At 55.1% G+C, this 14,753-nt stretch overlaps 1 protein-coding gene across 1 annotated transcript; it reads right to left on the bottom strand.

Annotated features, from left to right (window-relative positions):
• Window positions 1-12,452: 12,452 nt before the first annotated feature.
• PIRT (phosphoinositide interacting regulator of transient receptor potential channels) lies at window positions 12,453-12,905 on the bottom strand. Its single transcript, XM_066331828.1, has one exon. It carries the CDS (start codon window positions 12,879-12,881, stop codon window positions 12,483-12,485), a length of 399 nt encoding a protein of 132 aa, XP_066187925.1. The 5' UTR covers window positions 12,882-12,905; the 3' UTR covers window positions 12,453-12,482.
• Between the last annotated feature and the right edge of the window lie 1,848 nt (window positions 12,906-14,753).

The raw sequence follows: 14,753 nt of genomic DNA, 5'->3' as shown, positions 1-14,753 counted from the left end.
AAAGAGGTTTGATGGACATGCAAAATGCCATTTACTGACTGGTGAACTGTCAGTGGATTAACCAACTGGATTTAACACGGTGCCTTCTGATATGCCTGTAAAAATATGAGCTATGCATATTAGTAAATATGCATGAAGATTTATAGAAATCTTTATATAAAATATAAATATTTTTATAATAAATAATATATAAAGTAATATTGACATATTTTATATTATATATTTAATTAATATATTAATATTAACATAATATAAAATATAGGCTATATATTCTTTGTGTATATCATATAATAGATATGCATTATGCATAATTATAATATTATATAAAATAATATATGTAATAAATAATCTTATATAAAAATTTACACAAGATTTAATGAAGATTCAGCTTTTCTGCATGAAGAAAACAAGTGTCCTGTCCATCTCTACAGTGACACTGCTCCTCCTTGGGCTGATCTCAGCTGGGCTGTGGCTGCTCCATCAGAATCCTGGCAGATTCCAGCGTGTGCCATTGCCCTGGCTGGAGAGGGCAATGCCCTGCCACCCCCCAGCTCGGGGCTCTGCAGGATGGCAGCAGGCTCTGAGCCCCAGCACGGCTGTGTAATGCATCATTAGCAGCAGGAGGTGGCATTTTTATGGCCCGGGGATGGCAGGAGTGGGAATTGTGCCGGCCCAGGAGTGCTGGCTGGGCAGGCAGGGCTGCAGGCTCCATTAGGGATCGGCCTCAGGGAGTCCCGGCTCCATCAGGCAGAGCTGGCCATGAATAATTGAGCAGGAGGCTCCTGCAGGCTGCCAGCCCTGCCCTGCAGCCAGCCCGGACAGCCACGGGCAGCTGGGATGGGCTGGGCCATTGTGGGACAGGACAGGAGGTGACACTCACCTGGCTGTCCCCACCCCTGGTGACACTCACCTGGCTGTCCCCACCCCATCCCCGGGGCTCCCCAGGCAGCATCCCTTGGCTCCATCTCCAGCAGAAATTCAGATTCCCTTTTCCATTGCCCACTCTTTTCTATTGTCCACCCTTTTTCACTGTCCACCCTTCTCCATTCTCACCCTTTTCCATTGTCCCCCCTTTTCCCATTGCCCACTCTTTTTCATTGCCCACCCTTTCCCAATGCCCACCTTTTCCCATTCCCACCCTTCCCCACTGTCCACTCCATGGCCCTGGGTGGGCTCTTCTCCTGGGGCACTGCAGGACACGGGGGTTTCCTGTGCCTGCAGGTCTGTCCCCACTGTCCCCACTGTGACATCAGTGCCCTCGGCAGGGGTGGCTCACCGGGATGAGCCCTAAATGAGGGACCAAGGGGACAGGATTGGGGCTGGAGATGTCCCTTGGTGATTTCTGTCCCTGTGGTTGTTGGCAAGGGACAAAGCTGAAATGCAGAAGGGTGAGGCCAGCCCTGCTCTTCTCAGCATTCCCTGGATCACATCAGCCCTCCCTGGGTCACTTCTGCACCCTGGGACTCATCAGCACCCTGGGACTCATCCTGCTCAGCTGCCTGGGCAGGCTTCACACTTCCCTGTGTCATCCTTACAGATCCTTTTTGTCAAAAACTCAGTGATCTACTATGAAAAGAAACCTCTGGAATATCACCAGAGGTGTCTTCATTCTTCTTCCAGTAATGGCTGGCAAAGAGCAGCAAATGCATTTTCTGGGAAGAGCTTCTTTTGAGCAGGTTTTGCCTTAACTGATGTCCCATTTTACAGCAGGAAATGGAGCTGGGAGAGGCATTTTCCGCGTCTCCAGGGTGATTGATGTGCTGGCTGATGGCAGATCTCCCCCGGGGCAGCTCTGTGCCCACCAGGAGCACTGCGGGGCACCAATGCCCTGTGTGTGCCCAGCCCCTGGGGCAGGAGCCCTGCCCACTCCTCCCTGCCAGGCTGGAGCCAAGCAGGGTCTGCAATCCTCCCTGGGGTGCCTGAGGGAGGGATTCGGGGTTCAGAGAGGAGCTGAGAAACATTCCTGTGGGGTAGGAAAGCCTGGGGTCACTTCACTGACCTGTAAGGTGTGGAAGCTCCTAGGAAACCCTCCTTGGATGCCTCAGGGCTTGGAGCTGGCAGCCCCTGGCACAGCCTGGGGTTACAGGTGGCTGCTATGGTGTCTGGGATCCTCAGGGACCCTTGTGGCAGCATCTCCTTGGGGACAGCTGATGGCTGGGACTGCTGGAGTGAGATGTCATCTCCAGGACCCTGCCTGATGGAAGGGTTTGGTGCCCAGGTTTTCATTCCCTGTGGACAGCCCAGCCTCCTGTCCCCTGCTGGGGCTGCCCCAGTGACAGCAGCTGAGCCCCGGTGGCACCTGATGGCCAAAGGACAATGAGCTGGCCCGCGGGAGCTGCTCCTGTTGAATCCCACCCCAAAGCATCCCTCGGGGGCACCTCCGGGGCTGGGCAGGGTTAAATCCCAGCTCCGAGCCCATCCCTGGAACCAGCTGGGACCGGGGCTGTGGTGGGGACCGGCCATCCCCTGCTCCAGGGTGGGTTCGGCTGTGCAGGGATACAGGGGATGGCTGCAGCAGCCTGGGAGAACCAGTTCCTCCAGGATGTGCAAATCCTGCTCGTCCCCCACCCCAGCGCCCGGCTGCAGGGGCTGGGCAGCTCCAGGGGCAGGAGGAGTTCGGGGTCCCCTGGTCCCTCTCCAAAGCCCCCGGGCAAGGCTGGCTGTGCCCGGGGATGAGGCAAAGCTGGCCCTGGAGGCAGCAGGGGCAGCCCTGAGTTTGCTCAGACACTTTATTTGCTCAGATTCCTGCAGGCTGTGTCCCGACCGGGTTGTGGATGGTGGCTGGCACCAGCCTGGGGAGAGCTGGCTCTGCCCGGGCAGAGGGCACTGCTGCAGAGATAACACAGCTGCTTCTCTCGGTGATAAGGCTCCTGATCTCCTGATACCGGCCTGAGAGCCTCAGGAGCCTGCAAAAATCTCGGGAACTCTCTTGACACGATTGTATGTCTGCAGAGGAAAGAATTCGTTCATGTCCCACTGCCTCCTTGATTGCAAATGCAGCAGAGCCAACAGTGCCTGCATTTTTTTAAAAGTTTTTTAAAAAAATATTATTTTTTTCCTTGCATTGGAAGGGTCTCTCCTCATTGATTGCAAATGCAGCAGAGCCAACAGTGCCTGTATTTTTTAAAGACTTTTTTTAAAAAAAGAGATTATGTTTTTCCTGCACTAGAGGCCTTGAATCCCCTTGAATCCCTTAATAAAGGCCTGTCTCCTGTAAAGTCCTGCCTGGCCCAGGCTGTGGTCAGGTGAGTCCCTAAGTGCCAGCACTGTCCTGCCAGCTGGGCTGCAGAGAACCAAATCCCATCCCAGGGGCAGATCCTCCAGGACAGGAAATCACAAGGAAATAAATCCTGGTGAAGTTTGAAACAGCTGAGAGAGGCATCTGTAAAGTGCAATGCTGAACAACCTCTTGGTTCTTATATATTTGAGAGATGTTATATATTTGGTAAGTGTTATATATTTGAAAGGTGTTGCATATTTGATATGTGTTATATATTTGAGAGGTGTTAATTTTGGTAGGTGTTCCATATTTGAGAAGTGTTATATATTTAATAGGTGTTCCATATTTGATAGTGTTATGTATTTAATAGGTGTTATATATCTGATAGTGTTATAAATGCTTCCATCCTACACGAGTGTCTTCATGGTCAGCTGAACTCTGCCTCAGGAGCACAGGAGAATGGAGATGTGAGACCAGGAGAGCTCCTCTCCTCTCCTGTCCCCTGGGGTTTGGATTTGGGGCGAGCCAGGGCTCTGTTCCCGTGCTGAGCCACCCCTGGTTTGGCAGCTGAAGCACTGGATCCTCTCCTGGTCTTTGCAGCTCTGCTCAGCTCCAGTAGCTCCTTGGACTGAGGTCTTCTGAGCATTTCCTGAAATGCCCTCTGAGAGTGCCTGGGACCTTGGGTAGAGCAGACCTGAGACCTCCAGCAGCTGCAGTTTGCTCAGGGAATCCTGTGTGCTGTCTGATTTGCTTGTCTGGGACAGAGCAGGTCCCAGACTCAGGTACTCAGCCGTACCTGGGGCTGTGTGTGTGTGCAGGGTGAGCCCTGCTGGACCATCACAGCCTGCAGGAAGGGTGGCAGAGCTGTCAGCTGCTCCCTGTGCCTCTATGTCCTCTGGTCAGGACAGAGGGAGGACACTCCACTGCCACCAGGCTGCTCCTGCTGGGCCCTCTGAGGCAGCAGTGGGCAGGGGGGGAGTGCAAATGGATTGGAGAGGGTGTAAAAGGGGTGTCCATCCTTCAGGGGGTGTCCTGAGTGGCCTGAGCACGGCAGAGTGACACAGCTCCTTCTGTGACACAGCTCCCAGTGCAAGGGCAGCACAGCAGAGTCCTGGTGTGGAGCTGCTCCTCTTCATCTGCTCACTCCTGGCACCCACTCCTGCCCTTTCTTCATCCCCTGTGAACAGAAAGTGACAGGAAATGTGAATGGTTTAAAAACCTCTGACAACAGCTAAGAAATTTGAGTTCTCTTCAGTGAAGACACATGGAATCAAAACAGTGGGACTCAGAGGACCATTTCCCACCAGACACATCTGAGACAGACTCCTGGGTGCAAAAGGGATGCCCAGGATGCCCAGGGATATCCAGGATTAGCCCAAGATATGAGTGAGGCTGGTAACATTTAGGCACAAAAGGAAGATTTTTCCCTCCCTGGAAGATCCAGACTACTGAGCAAACCCCTGCCACTGCTGGGGCTGATATTCCCCCTGCTGCCTGTCCCAGTGCCCAGCGAGGGATCCATGGCAGGGGAAGGAGCCCAGACTGCTGTCAGCAGGTCCCAGTCACAAGGGGGACTCCTGGAGTCACCCCACAGCATTTTGGGGTTACCAGAGCAGGAAACACTGGAGACTGCTGGGCTTTGGGCCACCGGTGTCACTGGGGGAGCAAAGACTGAGCAGGGAGCAGAGGGAGCTGCTGGTGCCCCACGTGGGCTCTGTGCCAAGCCCTGGGATCTGGAACAGCCTCCAGCCTGGAGCAAACAGACCAAGCACAAAACCACAAGAACCAGGAGGGAAAGATAAGCCCTTGAGTCAATATCTCACTGGGGCTGGGCCAGTGCTCCCAGTGCTCCCAGTGCTCCCAGTGCTCCCAGTGCTCCCAGCACCGAGGGACAGGGACCCACAAGGGCCTCACCCCTGGGGCTGTCAGCAGTGGGCTCTGCCCCAGCCTGAGGGGTTTGGGGACAGCAGGAAAGGGAAGGAGCTCTGTCCCTGGCATGGAAGGACATTGGAGACCATCAGAGATGGTGCTGGGGTGTGCAGGGTGGGATGGGGGCAGGAGAAATCTCACAGTCCCTGCCCTGAGCACACACACCCGGGAGGATTTCCCTCTCTCTCTGGGCCTGGCTGGTTATTGCTGCCTGTGCATGAGGGACGTTGAAGCCACCACGTCCTGCCTGTCCCTGTGTCACTCACTCCGAGCCAGCCTGCAGGAGGGGGAGGATGCTGAAGGCACCTTGCATTCAAATTTTTGTGTTTGGGTTTGATTTGTGCCCCCACTCCTCCTGCTGGGCATGGCCCAGGGGAGCTGGGTGACTGTCACGGGTGGGTCAGAGGGGAGCAGGGGGGTAAAGGATGCCGGGGTCAGGTTTCCCAAGCTGTGGTGGTGCACTGGGAGCCTCTTCTCTTCCACGGCACTGGGCACAACCTCCTGAGCATCCCAGGAGGCCCAGGCACTGGGCTGACAGCACTTTCCCACGTGGGAACCACCCTCCACCCCTCAGTGCACAGGACCACCCAGTCCCAGGTGCTGCAGCCACTTTGCCCCCCAAAAATCTCCATCCGGGAGTGTCTGCCCCAGCAGCCCGGGAGGCAGGAGGGGACAGCGGGGACAGCCTCGCCCAGGTCCCGCTGGGTGACACCCCCGGCTCCCTGGATGTTGTCCCCGAGCGCCACACCCAGCCACACACCCGCGAGGGACAGACCTTGAGTGGGGACAAAGCCCTGGGCCAGGTTTTACGGGCTGGATAGACAAACTCAGCTCCGGCAATTAAAAACCCCCGAGCAAATAAAGGAGGGTGTGAGCGGCTGCTGCTGCTGCCCTTCCTTCTCTGCGGCTGCAGGATCCCACTGATGGCTTGTCCCAGGTTCTTATCCTGTGGCACATCAAGGAAATTCCTGAAGGATCAAGTCCCAAGTGCACAGGGGTGGAAAAACACCCTGAAGGCATGGTGAGGGCAAAGCTGAGCTCGTGGCCTGGGCATCCTGGGCTGTAAAACTGGCCTGGGTGAGTGCAGGGCTGTAAAACACCGTGGGCAGCCTCCACTCACAGGGCAGGAAAACCCCGGGTCTGTCTGTCGCGGTCACCGCCAACAGGAGAGGAAATCAAGGGAAAAAATAAGTAAATAATAAAATATAATCTCACTGGTTGTGAGGTTGGAGAGGGCTTATAGAGAACTGTGCAAGGCAATGTCCCTGCTGTGACTGACAGATGGGGACATGTCACTGGCAGTGTCCCTGGCCTGGCTGAGATGCTGACAGTGAGGGTGCGCTCTGACACTCACCCTCGTGGCTTTGGGGACATCTCCCACACCTCTGCCTCACTCTCTGTTAAACCCCAACCCTCCTGGGCCGGCTCGTGCTGTGGGGCTGCTGTCACCTCCCTCTGTCACCTCCCTTTGCCACGAGCAGCTCCAAGCACTGTGGGGCTGCTCCTTATTTCCCTGGGGCTGATTGGGTCCCCCATCCTGGGCAGCACAGGAGGAGCATCCCCGGGATGCTGGCAGGAAGGAGGACACCATCCCTGCAGCACTCAGACACCTCCAGCTTGTAGGAATAGGGGTAAAAATCCAGCCTGTCGTTTCTTCTAAGTGCAGCTCACAAGCAATTTGTAAGTTCACGTGTGAAGCTGTTTTGAGAATGAGAAGTTCCTTTAACACAACAATCTGTTCTGAAGGTAAAAAAACAAATGCCCCTGGAATAACAAGGGATTTGTCCCATGAGAATCAGTAAAGAAAATATGTGAACAATCAGAGAATGGATAGATTTGATGGCCAAGTAAAATGTCCTTTACTAACCAATAGACTAATTAACAAGAAAGCTGCTAACCAATTAGAAGTTGCCCTCGAGGTTTGTATGAACTGTATAAAAGACACCATGTGGCCATAATAAAGAACATTCTAAAGATTTTACCATGTCACTTTGTGTGTCATGTCTGCCCTAACAACACCACCAGCTCCCCTGAGCTTTGGGGTTGCTGCTCACCAGAACTGAACCACAACTGAGCCCCATGAGGTTCCCTGGTCAGCTCCAGCCCCTCCAGGCCGTGCTGATGCTCAGTGGTCCCCATGCTGCAGGACCAGCTGCAGACACCAGGCAGGACCTGATCTTTCTGCCCCTTGGGTGGCTGCCAAACCCACCAGGTGTGTCCTAGACAAGGCTGAGATTAACCTGGTCTAATCTCAGAGGAAACATTCAAACATGATGGTACTTTGTGCCCAGTTTCCGTGTGTTCAGCATTTGTCACCTCACACAGCATATCCCAGCAGTGCCTTGGCGACAGAACTTTCACTTGGGTTTTCACTGTTCCTCGTTGCTGCTCTGGGAAAACATTCCCTGCTGGGAAAAGCCTCCTGGCAGCACACAGGGTGTGATGGGGGCACGCAGGAGCATCTGGCTTTGCTCCCTCACACCTCACACAGAGGATTATCCTTCTTGACTTCCCCTGTTTGCCCAGGGTGTACAGCCAGGGCTGGCTTGGGCTCTTTGTCCCCCTGACAGCGAAAGCTGTCACCAGAGAGCAGCAGCTCTGCAGGACCCTCCTCTCCCAGCATCATCTGATGGGAAGCACTGAGGAATCACACCCCACCTCCCAACTGCACCAAAACCCCCTCCCAAAATCCACTCAACTCATCAAAACCAACCTCCTTCCTGTCCACGGTTAATCCATTCTGATGGGAACTACTGAGGAATTACACCCCACCTCCAAAACCCTCTCATCTCAGGAAAACCAACCTCCTGTCCATCATTAACCCATTCCAGAGCACTTTAAAATCTACCACTACTCCTGAGAGCAGCGGGAAGCTCTGGCTGCCCTGCCAGGACCTCTGCATTCCCCCACACCAGCCAAGCACCCCTGTGGGTACCTTTCCCCCGACGGTACATCTGGGTGCCGTGAGGATCACCAGACCCTTCCCTTGGGTCTTTTTGGGGTGCTCTTCACCAGCTGAGCGATGCTTTGGGATCTTCCCAGGAAAAGGAGACCCAAATCCCCGTTGTGGCTCCGGGGTCAGCCGCACTGGAGCTCCCTGAAGGGCACCTCGATGTTGAAGGTGTACCATAAGACCCAGAAGAGGAGGCTGAAGGCCAGCAGCAGGGCTCCTAGGTAGACAAAGAAGTCCCAGGAGCTGAGGGGAGCCAAGACGCCCAGGAGGAGGATGAGGAACCCCAGGGCATCGCAGACGAGGGCCAGGATGGCGATGGCAGCGCAGCGCCCCAGCCGTGTGCCCATGGTGCAGCCCCTCAGGGCGGTGTGAGGAGCAGCATCCCTGCCGTCCTGCCACCGCCTCCCCGGCCAGGAGGAAGTACAAATGTCACTACACACCTCGAAGAACAATCAACAGGGAGCACACGGGACAGCTTTAACCCTTTGCTGGCCCCACCTCTGCACTCGCGGCACAGCCCGGGGTGATTGTGGGTGAGCTCACCCCGGGGTGCTCTGGGGTCACCAGGGGTGGGCTGCTGCACATCCAGCCTGTCCCAAGGGTGCAAATGTACCCCTGAGGGAGCCCTGGGGTTTGAGACCCAGATTTGGCACTTTTGGGCAGCATCCACCCCTGGGACCATCCCAGGGAAAAGCTGCTCCTGGGGTGGGGAGAAGCACCAGCAGCATTTTGGGCTGCAGGATGAACTGGCAGCAGGGGTGTTATCCAGCCTCAGGCATGGAGCCAGCCTTCCAGCATCCCAGTGGGAATCAGACTTGTTCCTCACAGGATTGAGGCTGTGGGAGGGAGGCAGCACTGGGAGGTCTCAGGGGGGTGTGAAGATGTGATCATGGTCACCAGTGGTCACCTCCTTCCTTCCACACTGAAATGATGGATCCCAGCTGCTGCAGAAAGCTGCTGCACCAAGGGTGAGCCCAGTGAGTGTGACAGGTCCTGGAGTCATGCCACAGGTTGGGTTGGGAGGGGCTTTAAATGTCATCAATTCCAACCCCCTGCCATGGGCAGGGACACCTTCCACTGTCCCAGGCTGCTCCAGCCTGGCCTTGGACATTACCAGGGATCCAGGGACAGCCACAGATTCTCTGGGCACTCTGTGCCAGGGTCTGCTCACCCTCCCAGGGAAAAATTCCTGCCCAAAATCCCATCCAGCCCTGCCCTGTGTCAGCCTGAAGCCATTCCCTGTGTCCTGTCCCTCCATCCCTTGTCCCCAGTCCCTCTCCAGCCCTCTCTATGTACTGGATTTCACCCAGGATGTGACACCCACAGAGAGGGGTCTGCCCTGGGGCTGTGCACATCTTTGGGCAGGTTTGGGGCTGTGGAAGGGCAGGAATGAGGCAGCTCAGACACCTGGAGCAGGGCGTGCTCCACGCCGAGCCTGCCGGGCGGGTTTGCTGCGTGACCTTTGAGATGCAGGGCCAATATTTCCTCTTTGAGCTGCTCTGCAGAGATAATGACTTTTGTAATGGATTTCCTGTACTTTTTATAGCACAGGGGAAGCTGGCAGATCGCATCCGAGCTCGCTTTAGCGAGACATAATTATGTTTGCTGGAAAACCTGATCTTTTTCTCTAAACGTGTTTTTCTTTGGTCTGATCCAAAGCATCACGGCAGGATTCAAACAAGCATCAGTAGGAGGAAAGAGGAACAGCAGGGAGCAGCCTGCTCCTCCCCAGGCACCTCCAAATGCCCAAAGAGGGGTTTGGAGATGCATGGGAACAGCCCAAAGGTGTGAACTTCCCCATAGGCTGATCCAAAGTCCATCCAGCCCCAGCAAAGGCAGGAGGACACAGCAGGTGAGCTCTGGAATCTGCTCCTCCTGGGCTTCTCCAGCATCCACCACTGTCATGTTATGGAATTTAGGTGGGAAATTCTTCTCTCTTGCTTCTACTGTCTCTTTTTTTTTTTTTTTTCTTTTTAAACCTGTTGTCCATAAATCCATTTAAACCCACGGATACTCCCTGTCTCTGCAGGCTCCCACGTCCCAAGGAGGTGGAGGTTCACTGGTGCCACAACAGAGGCAGAAATTCATTTCCCAGCAGCCCTGTGGCCACAGCAGGGCATAGATTTTATGTGAACTCCTAAAGAAACCCTTGTGAGGAGACTTCAGGTTATCCTGCATCTTTATTTCTATTAATTGCTCCAGCTCACTTCTAGGGAAGGATGCAATTCCCAGTGCTGAGAGCTGCAGTGCAAAGTCCCCTCCCTCCCTGACAATGATCAGGAATTTATGCCCCGTGCTACCGAGGGGGAGTTCCCACTTTGTTCCTGGACTTCCACCTGCAGTCATCCCCCAGCTGTTAATCTGACCTTCCACTCAGATATCTCCCAGCTGTTAACCTGAATTTCCCTTCAGATATCCCTCAGCTGTTAACCTGAATTTCCCCTCAGCTATCCCCACCTGTTAATCTGATTTCCCCTTAACATTCTTGTCCCTTTTCCTCCCTGTCCCACCTCAGATCTGTGCACCAAACCCTGAGCTCCCTCTGATAAATCCTCTCCTCCCCAGCCTTTGCTGCTCCTTGGGCAGTTTCCTTTTCCCTGGCAGGCTCCATCCTCTTGCCAGGCACATTCCTGAGCTGCTGCCGACCCCTGGGCAGAGCTGTTCACCCACCCTCACCAGCACCCAAACCACCCCCAGCCCCATTCCCTGTCCTCCCCCTGCCCAGTGGGTGCCACCACACCCTCCCTGCACAGCAGAGATGTGACACCACAGCAGTGACACCACCTGTGAGTCCCTTGGGAAGATTTTCCTTTAATGAAACCTCAGAATCCGGTAATAAATGACCAGTCTGGAATCCAGTTCAATTCTTGGGTCTCGGTGACTTTTTTTTATCACATTAACATTTCACTGATGGTCTCCTTCTCCTCGGCTGTGAGACGTGGCCAGCGGGAGCTCCCTTGACACACAATCAGCAGGAGCTCCCTGTCTCCATTTGGCACTTCCAGCCCTCCTGGATCACCCCTCTGGCCAGGCAGCCCCGGCTGAGCACAGCTCTGTGCAGCAGGACACATTTCCAGGTGCTCTTCCACCCAGTGCAGCTCCAGGGCTCGCAGATCTCCACCCAGCTGGGACCTGGGGCTGCTCCCTGGTTTCCCATCCTGAATCCTGGTGTCCATCCCATCCCTGGCTGCAGCTGCCCCAAGGAGTTTGGGGTGAGCATCCCCTGCCCGTGGCAGCTGAAGGAGCAGAGCCTGGTGCCAGGGCAGGACTGCGAACAGCAGCAGAGCGTGGCAGGACACGAGGGATGGCTGAGGAACAAACAGCTTTGCTGGCTCCTGTGCCAGATCTAGGACAATCTGGCAGTGGCTGCCCAGGAATGCCTGCAGCAGCCAGGAAACAGAGCTCAGGGCCAGGCTGAGCCTGGGGCAAAGGGAGTTCTGTGCTTGAATGCTCCTAATCCAGCTGTGCCAGCTGCCAGGATGGGATGTGCCACCTCCAGCTCTGCCCACACGGGTGGAGAAGATCTTCAGGCACACAGCCCTGGGCACAGCCTGGGGGAAGCCTGGCACCAGTGCCAAGGGGAGCCCCAGCTTACTTGGGGTGAAAACACAAATGTTTTGGGTCTCAAGCATCTTGGAGCACATTTCAGGCAGAAATGTTGATGTGGCACTGTTTTGAGAAAGGAGGGAGCTCAGGCAGAGATGTCCAGGAGGAGGCTGAGAGTTTCCTGGGAGGGAATCAGCTCTCAGCCCTGAGCACAGTTCTCACAGCTCAGACCGTTCCCAGACACATTTCCCTCATCCCCGCTCTGCCAGCGCCTGGAGCAGCAGGATCTGGGACCTTCTGTGGGATCTGGGATCATCTGTAGGATCTGGGACCTTCTGAAAGGACTGGGACATTCTGTAGGATCTGTGCCTCTCTGTAGGATCTCTGGGTGTCTCCTGGTGCTGTGCAGATCCTGCAGCCTCTCTGGTAAATCTGGGATCTGAAAGGAATTGTGGCTCTGGTCAGATGGTTCCTCTCTGCTGATGGATCCTGCAGGTCCTCCTGTGGGATCTGGGTTCCTTTGGGGTTTTGCTTCAGCCCAGGCTCCTCCGGGGCTTTGCTTTATCCAGTTTGTGATGTTGGGTCTCTCTTTGGACAGGGGTGTGACACAGGGACCTCGGCCCTGCCTTGCTGGGCTCAGCTGAAAATTCCTGCTCCTTTTTCTGCCCTGGGATGACTCGGGTGAAGTGCAAAGTTCCTTCTCACACTGGAGACCGTGTAGGGAAGACACTGGCCGGGGTGAAATCCTCTGGGGAGCACAAGAAAGTGTTTGTCTTCGTGGCTGATCAGCACGGGTGGGTGGAGGAGGGGGAGACCCTTCTGGAGGAGGTCCTCTCAGCGGTTGAAGAAGAAAGATTTGAGGCTCTGTAGGAACTGCGATTTCTGCCTCTGCTTCTGCTTCTTGCGGATGATGGGGATCCAGACCAGGCCACACACCAGGAGCATCAGTCCCAGGGACAGGAAAGCCGGGCCAGACATTTTGTAAACGTTTTTGTTGTGGGTCAGGAAGCAGGAGAGGCTGGTGATGACGGTGCCGAAGAGGAAGATGGCAGCTCCCACGGACACCACGATGACAGGCTTGTGGTAAATGTCCCACTTGCTCCTGGAGGCGCTGGTCCACATGGACTCGCTGCGGGAGCTCATGTACAAGGTGCTGCCCGTGTTGCTGGTCACCAGCTCCTTGGACTGGGGAGACTTCTCACTCTCATCAGGGCTCTTGGGAGGGATTTCCATGGCGCTGGGATGGGAGGAGGAGACCTGGGGTGGACAAAAGAGAAATGCCTGAAATTTCATCCCGGCATTTCTTGTCTCTGTCCTCCTAACCCCCATCACACACAGGGGTTTTATGATCAAGTCTAATTTTAATTTGGCTTTATGCTTGGAAGTTTGCTTCATTCTCTGGGATAATCCCACACCTCAGCAGTCTAAAACTCAATGTGCTGTTCCATCTTTTGGGCATCCCATTCCCTGCTGCCCTGTGAGCCGCCATCCTGATCCTGCATCCCAGGGCAGCAGCTCTGCCAGGCACCCTCCCCTCTGACAAAAGAGAAAGCAGAGCAGGGCAGGTGATGGAGGATGGAGGGTGCTTCCCTTTGGTCCTCAGTGGTGGAGGAGGTTTTGGGAGGGCAAGGAGACCATCCCACCCATCAATTGGTGGCACAGGATCCTGCAGGCAGGCTGGCAGCAGGACGGGCACTGCAGTGCCCAGCACAGCCCTCCCTAAGCACCACACAAACGTTTAGCCCCCGTGGCCTTTGCTCCAGAGCAGGTAACCCAAACTCCACTGCAGCCCCCACAGTCTGTGTCTGCTCTGCCCAGCAGGGATGGCTCTCCAGGAGCTGACACCTCACAGGTGATGCCAGGCTGCCTTTGCTCCCTGCCCATGCTCAGCAGGTGTGCAGGAGGTGAGCTCAGAGCCCTGGCTGTTTTCCTGGAGCTGCTGATCCACGTGGGAGCAAATTCCACCTCAGGGCAGGCACGCTGAGGCTGCAAGGCTGGCACAGCTCCAGGGACTGGAGGAAACCTGCCCCAAGCTGGGCCCTGCTGGGCTCAGTGCCCACCCAGGGATGCAGATGGATGGGTGCCAGCCAGCACCTCCCTCACTCCTCCACCTGTGTCCCTGCCAAGCTTTGTGGTCACTCTGAGAAGAGACAGATATAATTTTATCATTTAGTCCCCCCTCCAGCACAGCCACTGCTGCAGGACTGGTGGTGTTGACATGTTTTGGGATGTTTCAGGTCGGCCAGGCTGGGACAAACAAGCACAAAACAAAGGCCAAGAGCATGGAGAGGATTTGCAACCCTCCTGCCTGGAGTTCTCATTGCTCTCTGTTCAAACAGGAAAAACAGGAGCAGGGCAAGGGACACATTTCTGATAGAGAACCCCAGAATCCCGAATCCTTTAGGATGGAAAAGTCCTCCCAGCCCATCCAGTCCCAGCTGTGCCCCATCTCCACTTTGTCCCCAGACCAGAGCACTGAGTGCCACCTCCAGGAATTCCTTGGACACCTCCAGGGATGGGCACTCCAAACCTCCCTGGGCAGTTCCAAGGCCTGAGCACCCTTTCCATGGGGAAATTCCTGCTGCTGTCCACCCTGAGCCTCCCCTGGCCCAGCCTGAGGCCGTTCCCTCTCCTCCTGCCCACTGAGGCTCTGCATGGGCAAAATCTTTGCTCTGCTGCCACCTACACAACCTGCCCTGAGATCAGCCCAGTGCCCCAAAACCCCCCCAGCTGCAGCTGTGCCCAAATCCTGAGGAATTCCAGGTGCCACCTGCCCACCAGCTGCCTCACTGCTGCCTTCTGCTCCCCCTCTTCCAGTGCAATCCAAACTTTTCCTGAAATTTCATCACGGTATTTCTTGTCTCTGTCCTCCAAACACCCATCACACAGGGCTTTTATGATCAAGTCTAATTTTAATTTGGTTTTGTGGTTTGAAATTTGCTTCATTCTCTGGGATAATCCCACACCTCAGCAGTTAGAAACTCAATGTGCTGTACCATCTTTTGGGCATCCCATTCCCTGCTTCCTTGTGAGCTGCCATCCTCATCCTGCATCCCAGGGCAGCAGCTCTGCCAGCTCTGTGTGCAGAGCATTCACGTCAGGCTG

This window comes from Sylvia atricapilla, chromosome 18 (assembly GCF_009819655.1).
Source record: "Sylvia atricapilla isolate bSylAtr1 chromosome 18, bSylAtr1.pri, whole genome shotgun sequence".
Lineage (NCBI taxonomy): Eukaryota > Metazoa > Chordata > Aves > Passeriformes > Sylviidae > Sylvia > Sylvia atricapilla.
Note: the sequence above shows the minus strand (reverse complement) of the source record. Positions and strands in the feature narration are given on the sequence as shown.

Bases quoted from the DNA above. Each gene is read 5' to 3' on its own strand.
- PIRT (XM_066331828.1), bottom strand. From the start codon at position 12,881: ATGGAAATCCCTCCCAAGAGCCCTGATGAGAGTGAGAAGTCTCCCCAG.